Source organism: Schistocerca gregaria, chromosome 1 (assembly GCF_023897955.1).
Source record: "Schistocerca gregaria isolate iqSchGreg1 chromosome 1, iqSchGreg1.2, whole genome shotgun sequence".
NCBI lineage: Eukaryota > Metazoa > Arthropoda > Insecta > Orthoptera > Acrididae > Schistocerca > Schistocerca gregaria.
The window spans coordinates 129,404,779-129,417,957 of record NC_064920.1 but is presented as its reverse complement, the minus strand read 5'-3'; the positions used below and the strand labels follow the sequence as shown (position 1 = coordinate 129,417,957).

The 13,179-nt window shown below is 42.1% G+C and overlaps 1 protein-coding gene across 1 annotated transcript in view; it reads right to left on the bottom strand.

Annotated features, from left to right (window-relative positions):
• The window catches only part of LOC126333297 (extracellular matrix organizing protein FRAS1-like), a 393,058-nt gene extending 386,866 nt beyond the window's left edge, over nt 1-6,192 (bottom strand). The window contains exon 1 of the mRNA XM_049996769.1: nt 6,062-6,192. Coding sequence (XP_049852726.1) covers nt 6,062-6,192 — 131 coding nt within the window. The remainder of the gene's footprint in view (nt 1-6,061) is intronic.
• Nucleotides 6,193-13,179: the final 6,987 nt, after the last annotated feature.

Genomic DNA, 13,179 nt, shown 5'->3' with positions numbered 1-13,179 from the left:
ATAAGTTGGACCTCTCCAGTCGTCAAATCGTCAAGGACTTAGAACATTCAAGTTGTGTTATCGCAAGTTTTTTTTCCGGCAGTTGAATGAACGCTCAAACAATTAAATCTGAGCTGAACAAGAGAGAGAAATTGTGTATGTCCTCTTAAACAGTGATTATTTTCATTATAATAGTCATCATCAGACGTGCAAAATAAACGACGGCAGCAGATGAATGCTTGGAATTTAAGAAATGCCTACACGATCTACCTTACAACGACGTCCATAGAAAGGAAAGAAAGGTTCCCTTACTTTCCGAAACAGGTAAATGATATTGAGCGACGTAAAGAAGATTTATTTAGATTTCGGTATTAGCCTACTGGTACAATGATACGTACAAACGACTCGGTGCTAACAGGCAAACTGGGCGAGGTGGCACACTGGTTATGGCAACGCTATCAGACGCCGGGGAGGCGGTTCAAATTCTCGTCCGAAGATTCTGAATGAGGTTTGCGTATCCTCCGAAAACCAGTCTGTGTGTTCAGACCCTAATGACTTCATTGTCGACGGGACGTTAAGTCCTAATCTTCGTTCCTGACTGAGCTGAAATTATTAGGCGCAAGTATTACTATCTGGCGATCGCTCTGCACCAGCTAGATTGAATCTGGAATGTACAAATACCAGGAAGACATCTGCTACTTACATAGGTCCACTGGAATCAGAATTGATTCAGGTGCATAAGGAGTTTGATGATACCCTACTTGGATGAATAACAACTTTGTACTAAGTGAGCGGAATAATTCTGTACGGAAATAGTGGGCTCAATTTCAATTGACAACTTGCACAACCTGATTCACTCAGTACCGAGGAGCATCTTCCATGTGATTAAGCACAGTGAAGGTTCAACTGAATGGTGGAACCCAAATGTGAAAGATATATTTATTGTTTTTATTTTACTTTATTCTTTGCAGTACAGTGATGCACTTATACCAATTTACTTTCGAGAAACATTTTTCGTTCATTTTCACGTCTTGTCGCGTACACCGGCCTTCACACGATCAATATTCATTGCGCAATTCTGAGTATTGCACAGTAATATTAACCGTCCGAGAGCGTCATTGACGATTTGCACAATATATTTAAATGTTGCTGCATCAATCCAAAATAAAGTGGAGCAATGGATTCTGGTGAGCTTTAAAAATATTGGCGCTCCCTCAGTATCTAGTACCGTGTAAGGGTGGTACAGCGCAAAAAACGGCAGTTCCTGCGGAGACCGGGTGAAATTCAGTTCACTCCGAAAGAATTTCCGCAAAGAACATGTAAAAGTAAATGACAAAAGATCAGGGAGTGTGCTGGAGAATTAGAGCACCACGCAGCACTTTGAGAACTGACTGTTTAGGAGACGCCAGATACCTCCTCGTCCACAACAGCATAGGAAATGGAAGATCCTGATGTTATGACAATAAGCAGCAATGCTTATTTTACTTGTAGCAGTTTTCAGAGTTGACAAATAAGATCTGGTCAGATTTTTAGTACGCATATATGTTTCTTTTTCCATGCAAGTGTTATCTGACCACCAACAAGAGAGCAGGTAAGTTTTCAATCAGTCGTCACTAAATAATGGTTTTCTTTGGTTTGCAACGTTATGAGAGTAGAAACATGCGTAGGAAACAGCACATGTACACGATAAATCACGCAGTTCAGTTGTTTAATTAGTAATTAGTTGTCGTTCTGGTTTACGAATCTGTGCTGCAGTGAATGAGCGTGTGGTCCATTGAAATATTTACTTGAAGGTTTTCGCACTTACTTCGTCCGTTATACGTAATTTCTACTTGTGTTGCGTAAGACGAACAAGTCAGTCGTAGTGCAAACGAATTCCAAGTCTTCAACTACAGACGTGTTCGCTACGAAGGCAGAGTTCCAACAGCCGCGTCCCCGAGCATAAATATTGCGCCGTTCTTGGGCTCGCACCCATGCGCAATAGTTTGACACAATATTATTGTGCAATAAGTATTGAGCGTATGAGGGCCCCTTAAGAGATGTGTATTGAATTATATTCCTAGCGACCATATAACGAGTCAGAGGAAAGAACCAGGTAAGTCACTTTCCCCCAAAACTGAGTTATTGCTACAGCTCAATTCAGACTGATCACACGCAGATGTTCGCAGGCTAAAATTGGGAAAACACAAAGCGAGAGCTACTAGCGTCCAATGTTTTGCTGTAAGGAGAAAGAACCAGGTAAGCCATTTTCTCAGGGGAAAGAAGCAAGCAAGTCAGTGGAGACTTGTCCGGCCACGAGAAGGCAGCGCAAACAGAATTATTTTGCATTCTTCCCCCCACCCCCGCACCCCAGTAAACTGGAGGCAAGGGAAAATAGAAATAAGGGGAGTATCTGCACAGAGTTTGCAAAAATGTATGCCTGCGTAATGTAGCAACCAGAGACTTTTACTTTAAGCGACAACTTTACAAATTTCGTTCAGTATCCATGTCCTTGTGACAGGTGAATCCTTTTTTTTTATGTTTGTGCTGAATGCACCAAGAGGGAGGGCGCAAATGAAGTGACGTCATTCCGTTTTCACTTCATCACTCGTGCCTTGAATGGGGACATTGGAAAGCTCTGTAAAGGATGTCCCGCGAGGAACGGTCAATGTTCAGGGATCAGACAGGAGCGATCATTCGAGGCAAATGAGGCTAGTGGGCGTGGCCTTTAAAGCGCAGACCTTAAGGCTCGATAACTGTGAGTATTTCTTCACCTTCGAAATTGTGAAACAAATATCTTCTACTGCAAGCTCTCTGCTTTCCATGTTTTGGGATTAAGTAATATGGACCAAAACAAGAAAAAATATCGTTTCATCCGTTTTCCATCGTTCCTTAGTTGCTTCAAAATTCTTGGAAGTGTATTTACTTGCAACGGCCACTTCAAATGGTTGAAATGGCTCTGAGCACTATGGGACTTTACATCTACGGTCATCAGCCCCTAGAACTTAGAACTACTTAAACCTAACTAACCTAAGGACAACACACAACACCCAGCCATCACGAGGCAGAGAAAATCCTTGACCCCGCCGGGAATCGAACCCGGGAACCCGGGCGCGGGAAGCGAGAACGCTACCGCACGACCACGAGATGCGGGCAACGGCCACTTACATGAAGAAAATATTGTCCAGCAAAGATGGGCTAAATGCACATCTTAAGAGCTATCAAGACATATTCGGTAGAATAGGTGTTTTTCACAGTTGCGAAGTTGGAAAAATGCCCCTAGCTCTAATGGTATACAGTTTAGACCCAACGTTTATTGGATTTTTTTTGCTAAGAATGACCGCTCCTATTATACCCCCGAATACTGCCTGTTCCTCCTGGGACGTACTGTAAGTATATTTTGTGATTCCGCTGGTGGTCAAAATAAAAACTTCTCCGTCATCCTCTTCCTTCGTTACGTAACTCTCAAATTACTAGCCTGAAGAAGATGAAAATAACGTTCCCTGTGCGTGGTCATGGAAACACTTGAAGATTTCAAAGAAACGATAGAAGCATCCAGGTGTGGGCCACCTTCTTACACTGTGAACAGTGTTAATCAAGACACGGAAAACGCTCTTTGACTCAAAGTACGCTGCAAAATGCCCTTTCAAAACACAGGAAATTAAGATAATATAATCTGAATCCAGCTACTACGGAATGCTATAATACTAAACATTTATGACAAGGAATGCAGAATGGCAATATAAGGACACCCTAACGATATTAACCTTATGGATGGGCTGTTTGAACTGTCCACATCTGCATGCAATTGTATTTTTAGGTTCATGATTCCTTACTTGCCAAGTGTACAATAGCTTGGCAGTTACGTTTGCTGCAATATAACTCAAACAATTCTATTCTTTATTCTAGATCTCCTTCCAATTTCCAGGCAAAAATATAAAGAACTGCAAAGCCTGATTAAGTTTTTGCCGTCCTGGAACTGTGAATTTTTTCAGTCCGATGCCTCACAGCTAAATATACGTGAATATGAGTATTGCCGCTGTATTATCACAACCAGAAATTCGTTTAGTCGCGATTATTACGAAATTATTCCGTCTTTATTGCTTAACTGTTTCTTTCCTCTTACAGAGTGACGTTTGAGAGCATTTTGGGGAATGATTTCATTCTAGGAACACACCTGGTGGAAATAACGCTATTTCCACATTCGTTGCACCCTAAGATGTGTAATTTATGAAATAAAAAGTATTGTATGTTGCTATGTATTGATGTAATCACAGTTCAAACATTAAATCGCTTTTTCTCGAGTTTCGTAAAAAATGACTTACCTGGAGATTCTTTCCTCTGGCTCCTCATATGCAATAATTGACAGAAATACGATACATCAACAGGGAACCCAAGTGTTTCCACAAAAATCTCTCCCACTCTTTATTGGCGAACAATGGAAGTAATTAAGATTTTTTGCCTGTTACTGGTGAACATAAATCTGCTCAGACGATAGTCTATCTACCTGTTAAGGTAGTGGATCCATGTAGTGTACACAGGGTATAAACGAAAGGGGAGAGTAGAACACAACGGGACGAGAAAATAGTCCCGCTGCACATAGGTCCGGAAACCAAGTTTTTTCCCGATAGGGCGTATAACGACTGAGTACATGAACATCTTATAACTACAGACGTTAAAGTAATCTCTGGCGTGCCACAGGGGAGTGTTATGGGACCATTGCTTTTCACAATATATATAAATGACCTAGTAGATAGTATCGGAGGTTCCATGCGGCTTTTCGCAGATGATGCTGTAGTATACATAGAAGTTGCAGCATTAGAAAATTGCAGCGAAATGCAGGAAGATCTACAGCGTAAGGCACTTGGTGCAGGGAGTGACAACTGACCCTTAACATAGACAAATGTAATGTATTGCGAATACATAGAAAGAAGGATCCTTTATTGTATGATTATATGATAGCGGAACAAACACTGGTAGCAGTTACTTCTGTAAAATATCTGGGAGTATGCGTACGGAAGTGGAATGATCATATAAAATTAATTGTTGGTAAGGCGGGTACTAGGTTGAGATTCATTGGGAGAGTCCTTAGAAAATGTAGTCCACCAACATAGGAGATGGCTTACAAAACACTCTTTCGACCTATACTTGAGTACTGCTCATCAGTGTGGGATCCGTACCAGGTCGGATTGACAGAGGAGATAGAGAAGATCCAAAGAAGAGCGGCGCGTTTCGTCACAGGGTTATTTGGTAAGCATGATAGCGTTACGGAGATGTTTAGCAAACTCAAGTGGCAGACTCTGCAAGAGAGGCGCTCTGCAACGCGGTGTAGCTTGCTGTCCATGTTTCGAGAGGGTGCGTTTCTGGATGAGGTATCGAATATATTGCTTCCCACTTCTTATACCTGCCGAGGAGATCACGAATGCAAAATTACAGAGAGTCGAGCGCGCACGGAGGCTTTCCGGCGACTGGAAAAGGAAAGGGAGGTAATGACAGTGGCACGTAAAGTGCCCTCCGCCACACACCGTTGGGTGGCTTGCGGAGTATAAATGTAGACGTAGATGTAGAATACCCGCGGATTCAAACCGCAGGTACGCACTTGAGATAAACACATTACAACAAGTGTTCATGTGAAGATAGGCTTCGGCACATCTCAGTCATGCTAGTATACGTTCAAAAGTCCCAGGCGTGTACCGAAAGCTCTGACAACTACCTACAACGCGCTCTCGGAGTTCACAGGCATTACTAACAACAGTCGAATACACCAAAGCCCTTTAGATATCCGCAAACAAACAAAAAATCCAACTGGTTCACGATTCCGGACCTATGTTTATTATTTGTTTGTTGCAGTGTCGTCTACTCGTCCATTTCGTGTGAACCGAATAGTAAACACCCAGCATAGTCCCTCTACGAGAAACCACCGATAAGCAGTCCCAGGGAAGTCACGTGGAACGCAACCATTGCTGTCGGAGCGAAATTTGCAAACTCACATAAATACATTGCAGAGGCACGACAGTGTTGAAAGAATAAGAGATGAGCGAACTGCAGAGCTACTGGTTGCTGCGAACGCGGCACGCAGAGGCGGCGGCCGGGATGAACTCACCTGCCCGGTGCTGTGCGGGAAGACGACGAAGGACTGCCCATGCGGCCGGCCGCCTCTCCCTTAAGAAGGAGCCGCTGCCCCCACCACCCGAACCCCAAGCAAGCGCGCCTGTTCCACACCCACATCTGCATCTGCTCTTACCGTAGCACGCTTCATTGCGTGCCAGCAACTCCGCAAGTATATGCGACCACGCGACTTTTCATTTGAAATATTTTTACTCTGGAGCAGTGTCAGTATAAGGAAAGGATGGGAAAAACCGACCAGTTAAAACCGATACCTGTATTTTAGTTCTGAATTTTTCTGTATTTGTTTGCTCTCGGCTATAATAGCTGTTCTTTATGTTGTACTAACAGCCGGGTATGAAAACTGAAGCGTCAATTAGCCATCACGGCAATGTTAAAAATTTTATTTTTTAAATAACCTTAAAAAAAGAGTAAACATTATTTGTAAAATTTCCATTGCTTTGAAACATTTCAGTTTTGAAGAAAATGAGAAAAGCGGCCTGTGCTGTTTTAATAATAATGACGACAGTAGAGACCAATACACATATGGCGTAAAACTGGTACAGCACTGCTGAGACAGTAACCTACCTGTTACCAAGTGGCGTGGCCTGTTACCTGGTACGCGTGTACTTGAAGCGTGCAAAACTTGTCGTACATGGTGTATTTGGTAGTTTCCCACTGTTGTCGTTGGACATCATTTGCATTACAAACTGATGTACACTACTGACCATTAAAATTGCTACACCAAGAAGAAATGCAGATGATAAACGGGTATTCATTGGACAAATATATTATACTAGAACTGACATGTGATTACATTTTCACGCAATTCGGGTGCATAGAACCTGAGAAATCAGAACCCAGAACAACCACCTCTGGCCGTAATAAAGGCCTTGGTACGCCTGGGCATTGAGTCAAACAGAGCTTGGACGATACAGCTGCCCATGCAGCTTCGACACGATACCACAGTTCATCAAGAGTAGTGACTGGCCTATTGTTACGAGCCAGTTGCTCGGTCACCACTGACCAGACGTTTTCAATTGGTCAGACATCTGGAGAATGTGCTGGCCAGGGCAGCAATCGAACATTTTCTGTATCCAAAAAGGCCCATACAGGATCTGCAACATGCGGTAATGCATTATCCTGCAGAAATGTAGGGTTTCGCAGGGCTCGAATAAAGGGTAGAGTCACGGGTCGTAACACACCTGAAATGTAACATCCGCTGTTCAGAATGCCGTCAATGCGAACAAGAGGTGACCGAGACGTGTAACCAGTGGCACCCCATACCATCACGCCGGGTTATACGCCAGTATGGCGATGACGAATACGCGCTTCCAATGTGCGATCATAGCGATGTTGCCAAACACGGATGCGTCCATCATGATGCTGTAAACAGAACCTGGATTCATCCGAAAAAATGACGTTTTGCCATTCGTACACCCAGGTTCGTCATTGAGTACACTATCGCAGGCGCTCCTATCTGTGATCAAGCGTTAAGGGTACCGGCAGCCATGGTCTCCGAGCTGATAGTCCATGCTGCTGCAAACGTCGTCGAACTGTTCGTGCAAATGGTTGTTGTCTTGCGAACGGCCCCATCTGTTGACTCAGGGATCGTGACGTGGCTACACTATCCGTTACAGCCATGCGGATAAGATGCCTGTCACCTCGACTGCTAGTGATTCGAGGCCGTTGGGATCGAGCACGGCGTTCCGTATTACCCTCCTGAACCCACCGATTCCACATTCTGCTAACAGTCATTGGATCTCGACCAACGCGAGCAGCAATGTCGCGAATGATAAACCACAATCGTGATAGGCCACAATCCGATCTTTATCAAAGTCGGAAACGTGATGGTACGCATTTCTCCTCCTTAGACGAGGCATCACAACAACGTTTCACCAGGCAACGCTGGTCAACTGCTGTTTCTGTATGAGAAATCGGTTGGAAACTTTCCTTATGTCAGCACGTTATAGGTGTCGCCACCGGCGCCAACCTTGTGTGAATGCTCTGAAAAGCTAATCATTTGCGTATGACAGCATTCTCTTCCCGTCAGTTAAATTTCGCGCCTGTAGCAAATCATCTTCGTGGTGTAACAATTTTAATGAACGGTAGTGTAATAGGCTACTTTTGGCCCTGCAGCCATCATATTCGGCTACAAGAAACTTTTTTAGAACACGTAAGAAGGCAGTACGGTTCGCCTAGATTGTGGTCCTTCTCCGTGACTGGCTGCTGCGTTCGGAAGTTGTGCGCCAAAATAGTAATCTTCTATTATTAGTTTTTGAAAAAATAAACAGTGTATTTACTTGAATTTCAAATTAAAGCATCTCTCAATAGCGTGCTATCATTCCATCATGTCACAAGTATTGATAACCTGCAGAATAATAAACTGCGAAACGAAAAGGCACTTCGGCGATCTTCGGATCGCACCTAACTAGGATGGCGGGCGGTTTGGTTGTAAGATCAGAGCAGTTTCGACAGTCTCGAAGGACGGACATGTTGTCCGCCGCGGTATCAGTTAAGACTTAGCAATATCTAGTGTGTAAATCAGAGTGGTTCGGCAGTGTCGGAAGACAGACATGTAGTCTGCCGTGGTCAGTACTAGTTATGACTTTATTAGTTATATATGATTAACTGGACGTATAGTTGAGAATAGTGTAATAGTAATTGCGGAAATATGCAGTTCATTAATTTGTTCAAGAATAAAAATAGCTTGTGACTCTAAAAAGGAACTTAATCGTGTTCTGCCAATAAAAAGCTAGTGGCATCCTGTACAAACAAACAGATTGGGAATGTAATCATTTCTGAAACAACAGTTTCTCGCTAAGACTTTCTTACAACCTCAAGATTACGGATTCACGACCTAGGTGCTGTTTTCTGCGCAGGGTATAACAACTATAGAAGACTGCAGATTGGTGAACATTTGGTAGAACTTGTGCATTCCACTCAGGGCGGTGGAGGCAAATAAGCACCTCGCGTGCACTGCAATTTTAGCACCAATGATATCAGTTACAAGTCATCTGGGGTAACACAGAGGAGGTATGAAGAAGAGAAATATTTTTGAGGGAAGAAGTTGATCATATACTCCTAAATATCACCCTCACTTCTTCCTCACTCTCTCTTTTTCAACTTGCCGTAATGGCACCATCCCCTGTCTGGAAGTATTTTATGAGGTGCTGTTATCAGTAAAGTACAATGCCCTATTTGCTTTAAAAGACAAAGATGGGCATGAGTCACAACAAACTTGTGACATCATATAACTTAAAACTTAACATTTCATACATAGTATACTATAAAAACAGAAATTACCCGATCTAATGCCTGTGTCTACATTAACATGCCTGTATCTGTCTGCAGCTTTTCAAAATCGACAAGCAACAAGAAAATTATAATTCTTGAACCTTAGTTTTTATTCTTTCGCACTGATTACTCGTTTTGTTGAAATTAGTGCTATGGTCCTCGATTACATTATTTTTGGGCAGAGTTTCAAAACATTAGAATCAGTAGGAGAAAACTGGTAATTTTTTGATGGTATTCAACCACTTATCACTCTACAAAAAGGTAGCCAGTGGTGGACGGACTAAATTTTCTTTTATTTGCCTGTTTAATTTAACGTTTTGGTTCTGTTTGTCTTGAAACTGAGGGAGACAAAATTTTTCAGTCGTTCTTGATTTCTAAATTTATTACAGGAAATAATAGGGATAAAACCCGGTTATTTCAGAAACCGGTTATTTTGAATGTTTTTAATACAGGTTGAACGTATTACTGAAAATCTGTTGTTTCAGCGATAATAGCCTTCGCTAGTATAATGACGCATCGTGCGCCTGTCCGGTACTAAATAATTTTAATTTTTTTAAGCCCTTAACTGACATGCAACGCTCTCGTGAACCGGCACCATTTTCTTATTGCTTCCTTTTTGAAGTACTCAAGCTAAAACTTCTGTCTCCTACCCCGTTTGAGTGTGGAGACCGTGCACTGAAGGGCTTGTGTTTCTTCATTCGCAAATTTCTTCATTTTTGTCTGATATTTCCAACAATGGCCGGTGAGACCGCGGCATAGTATTTACGTAACTTTTTGTTGGTGGTTTTGTGTTCTATACATACTGATAGAAAAAAAAATCGCCACACCAAGAATATGTTGTGTGACATAACCGAAAGTTGATACTAGTGTTTGTGTTACTACTTCTGAAAGATAATGTCTTTTCAGAATTCGTCCCAGTCGCAGAAGTATCGCCACTATGAAGATGAAAATCAGGTTTGCTTCCAATACACGCTGTGACGCTCCTGAGCATTAGTTACTTTTCAGATTGGATGTGATGTGTTGATGCTAGCCAGGAATACCTTTAAGGTGACAAAGGCGCCATTATCAGCACCTCACTTTGAACGAAGTCGTACAATAGGGCTACGAGAAGCTGGCTGGTCCTTCTGCGATACTGGGGAAAGACTTGGCATGGACGTAGCCACTGTACATGACATCTGGCAGCAGTCATCACAAGAATGTACAGTCACATGAAGACTGGACTCCAGATGGCCATGTGGCACTTCCAACAGGGAAGTCTATAGCTCGGGTCATCATGCTGCATCCGCAGCAACAGTTTAGCAGCAGGTGACACCACAGTGACATAACGAACTGATACAAATTGGTTACTCCAAGGAGAACTCCGAGCCAGGTGTCCTGTAGTGTACATTCTATCAATCCCAATCCAAGTGCGACTTCAGTGGTATCGAGTAAGAGCTCTTTGTGTTCCGGCGAAACATCAAGTGCCAGCATGTCGACTTGGAATGATACAGCAGAGAAGGCTGTGAGACGACGTCAGCCACCACGACAGGAGTGGCCCATATACAAAGACAATATAAGCGCCACTCTAGCTAGCTACGGCCACATTAGAAGGTCCTCATTAGAAGACAAGCCGTGACTTGTCAACAGCATTATTCGCTTGCACAGAAGTTGTATATATTGAAGTTTTTGTGTAATAAATTCAATTAATACTGCCTGAAGTGTTGTCTAGACATCTGAGAAAACAGCTTCCCAGCACCTTATATTAGACAAGTGGGCTGGACACTACACTTTGGGTGGCAGGGTGGAGGCCTGTTGTGTTTTCAAATAAAAGCGGTTTCTGCCTCAGTGCCATTGATGGTCATTTGTTGGCTAGAAGAAGGCCAGTTTAGGGCCTCCAGCCAACCTGTATGCATGCCAAACAGTCTAGACGTATACCTGGAGTTATGGTCTTGGGTGCGATTTCATAAGACTGCATAAGCCTGACTACAAATCTGATGATTTGGACAGCTGTGTTTCCATTTATAAACAGCATTCCAGAGGGTGTTTGCCAACAGGATAACTCTTGCCCACATACCACTATTGTAACCTAACATGCTCTACAGTGTGTCAACATGTTGTCTTGGCCTTGATCACCATATCTGTCTCCAATCAAACACATGAGAGACATCATCAGGCAACAAGTCCAGCATGAGATTTTCACTCTGCAGCAGAATGTGTGCTGATATGAAACTTGCTGGCAGATTAAAACTGTGCCAGACTGAGACTTGAACTTGGGACCTTTGCCTTTTGCGGGCAAGTGCTCTACCATCTGAGCTACCCAAGCATGATTCACACCCTGTTCTTACAGCTTCACTTCTGCCAGTACCTAGCCTCCTACCTTCCATACTTTACAGAAGCTTTCCTGTGAGGAGTGCATTGCACTAGTTGCCTAATTTAGACACCATTCAGTATACAATCTGTCAACTAACCTGAAACCTCCTGAAAGTAATGTCTGTAATAAGGTAGGCCTACATTGTCCAAGGTATTTGAAGAATTATTTTCATATAATTTTGAGGTACCAGATTTTTCAATGATTTGGATAGTCTATGAAGTTATTTATTAATTTAGGCAAGACTGAAGGTATTTGCTTTGTTCTGTTTCTCTGCTTTGGAGTTTACTATCTTCTAGTGTGCATTTGTTTTGAGATATTTCAATTAAGATATTATTGGCTCTCCTCTTTGCTACTTGCATTTTCAGCACATATACAGAAAGGTCAGAAACAATCTGAAAGGCTCACAAGGCTGTTGCAGGAGAGGCTGTACTGAGATATAACTGTTATGAAAAACGATTGATACAGTGTACCATTTATGAATTATTTAGCACTATAGTTAGCCAATCAGGTCAATGCACCCATAAATTCAAGCAACCTGCCACAGACAGTGTTGCCATAGTTGTTCTTCATTTGGTCATCCAGACTGAACAAACATACCTTTTGCTCACCTGTCTTAAATTTATCATTTCTGAAAAAGGTACATTTTAAATAGTAATGAGCTCCTGAACAGGTGTTAACTTGTGGACACATGGGTGTTTGAATTTTTGTGCACAATGAACTGACTGGCTCACTTCAACACTAAATAACTTCAGAAATGTTGCTATGTACTGATTTTTTCCCTGCACAATTATCTCTCAGCACAACTTCCCCTACGACATGCTTAGAAGCATTTCACATTATTTCTGACCACTAAGAACAACCAATTTTATTCAATTTGCCTCTCTGGTGTTGTGTGCAAGTACTAGACTACCAACAGCATCAGGAGGTTCTGGGGTAGGGAGGTAACTACCCTTTTAGTTACATGTAGACATTAAGTTAGAGTATTAATAAAGATATCAAAAGCATTGGCAACTTTGTCACAGTTACCCAGACTTTACCACTCAGCTTTGGATACATTGTGCCTTAAATGTGTGTGATCTACTTTTAACACTCTGAGCTTCTTAACATAGATGGATTGCTGTACACTATAACTAACAATTTTAGTAGTCATCCACAAGTCCAGAAAATTTTTTAGCATTGGATTTATCAGAGCATAATCTAATTCATTTTCATCTAGAGTGGTATTTATATCACCCACGGATGCATCTCATCTTGGATGTTCATTAATACAACACATATTGGCAGTTTGTAAACAATTCAAAACACAAGTGACAGTTTGTTTTACATCTAATGTCTACATTGATGTTATCAATAAACATAAGTTTGAAGTTGTCGTACTTCATTTTCAGATAATTAGTGAGATTCCAGATCAAAAAATTTTCAGTAAATGGAATAGTGTCAGATTGTGGATTACAGAAGATATAAGCAAG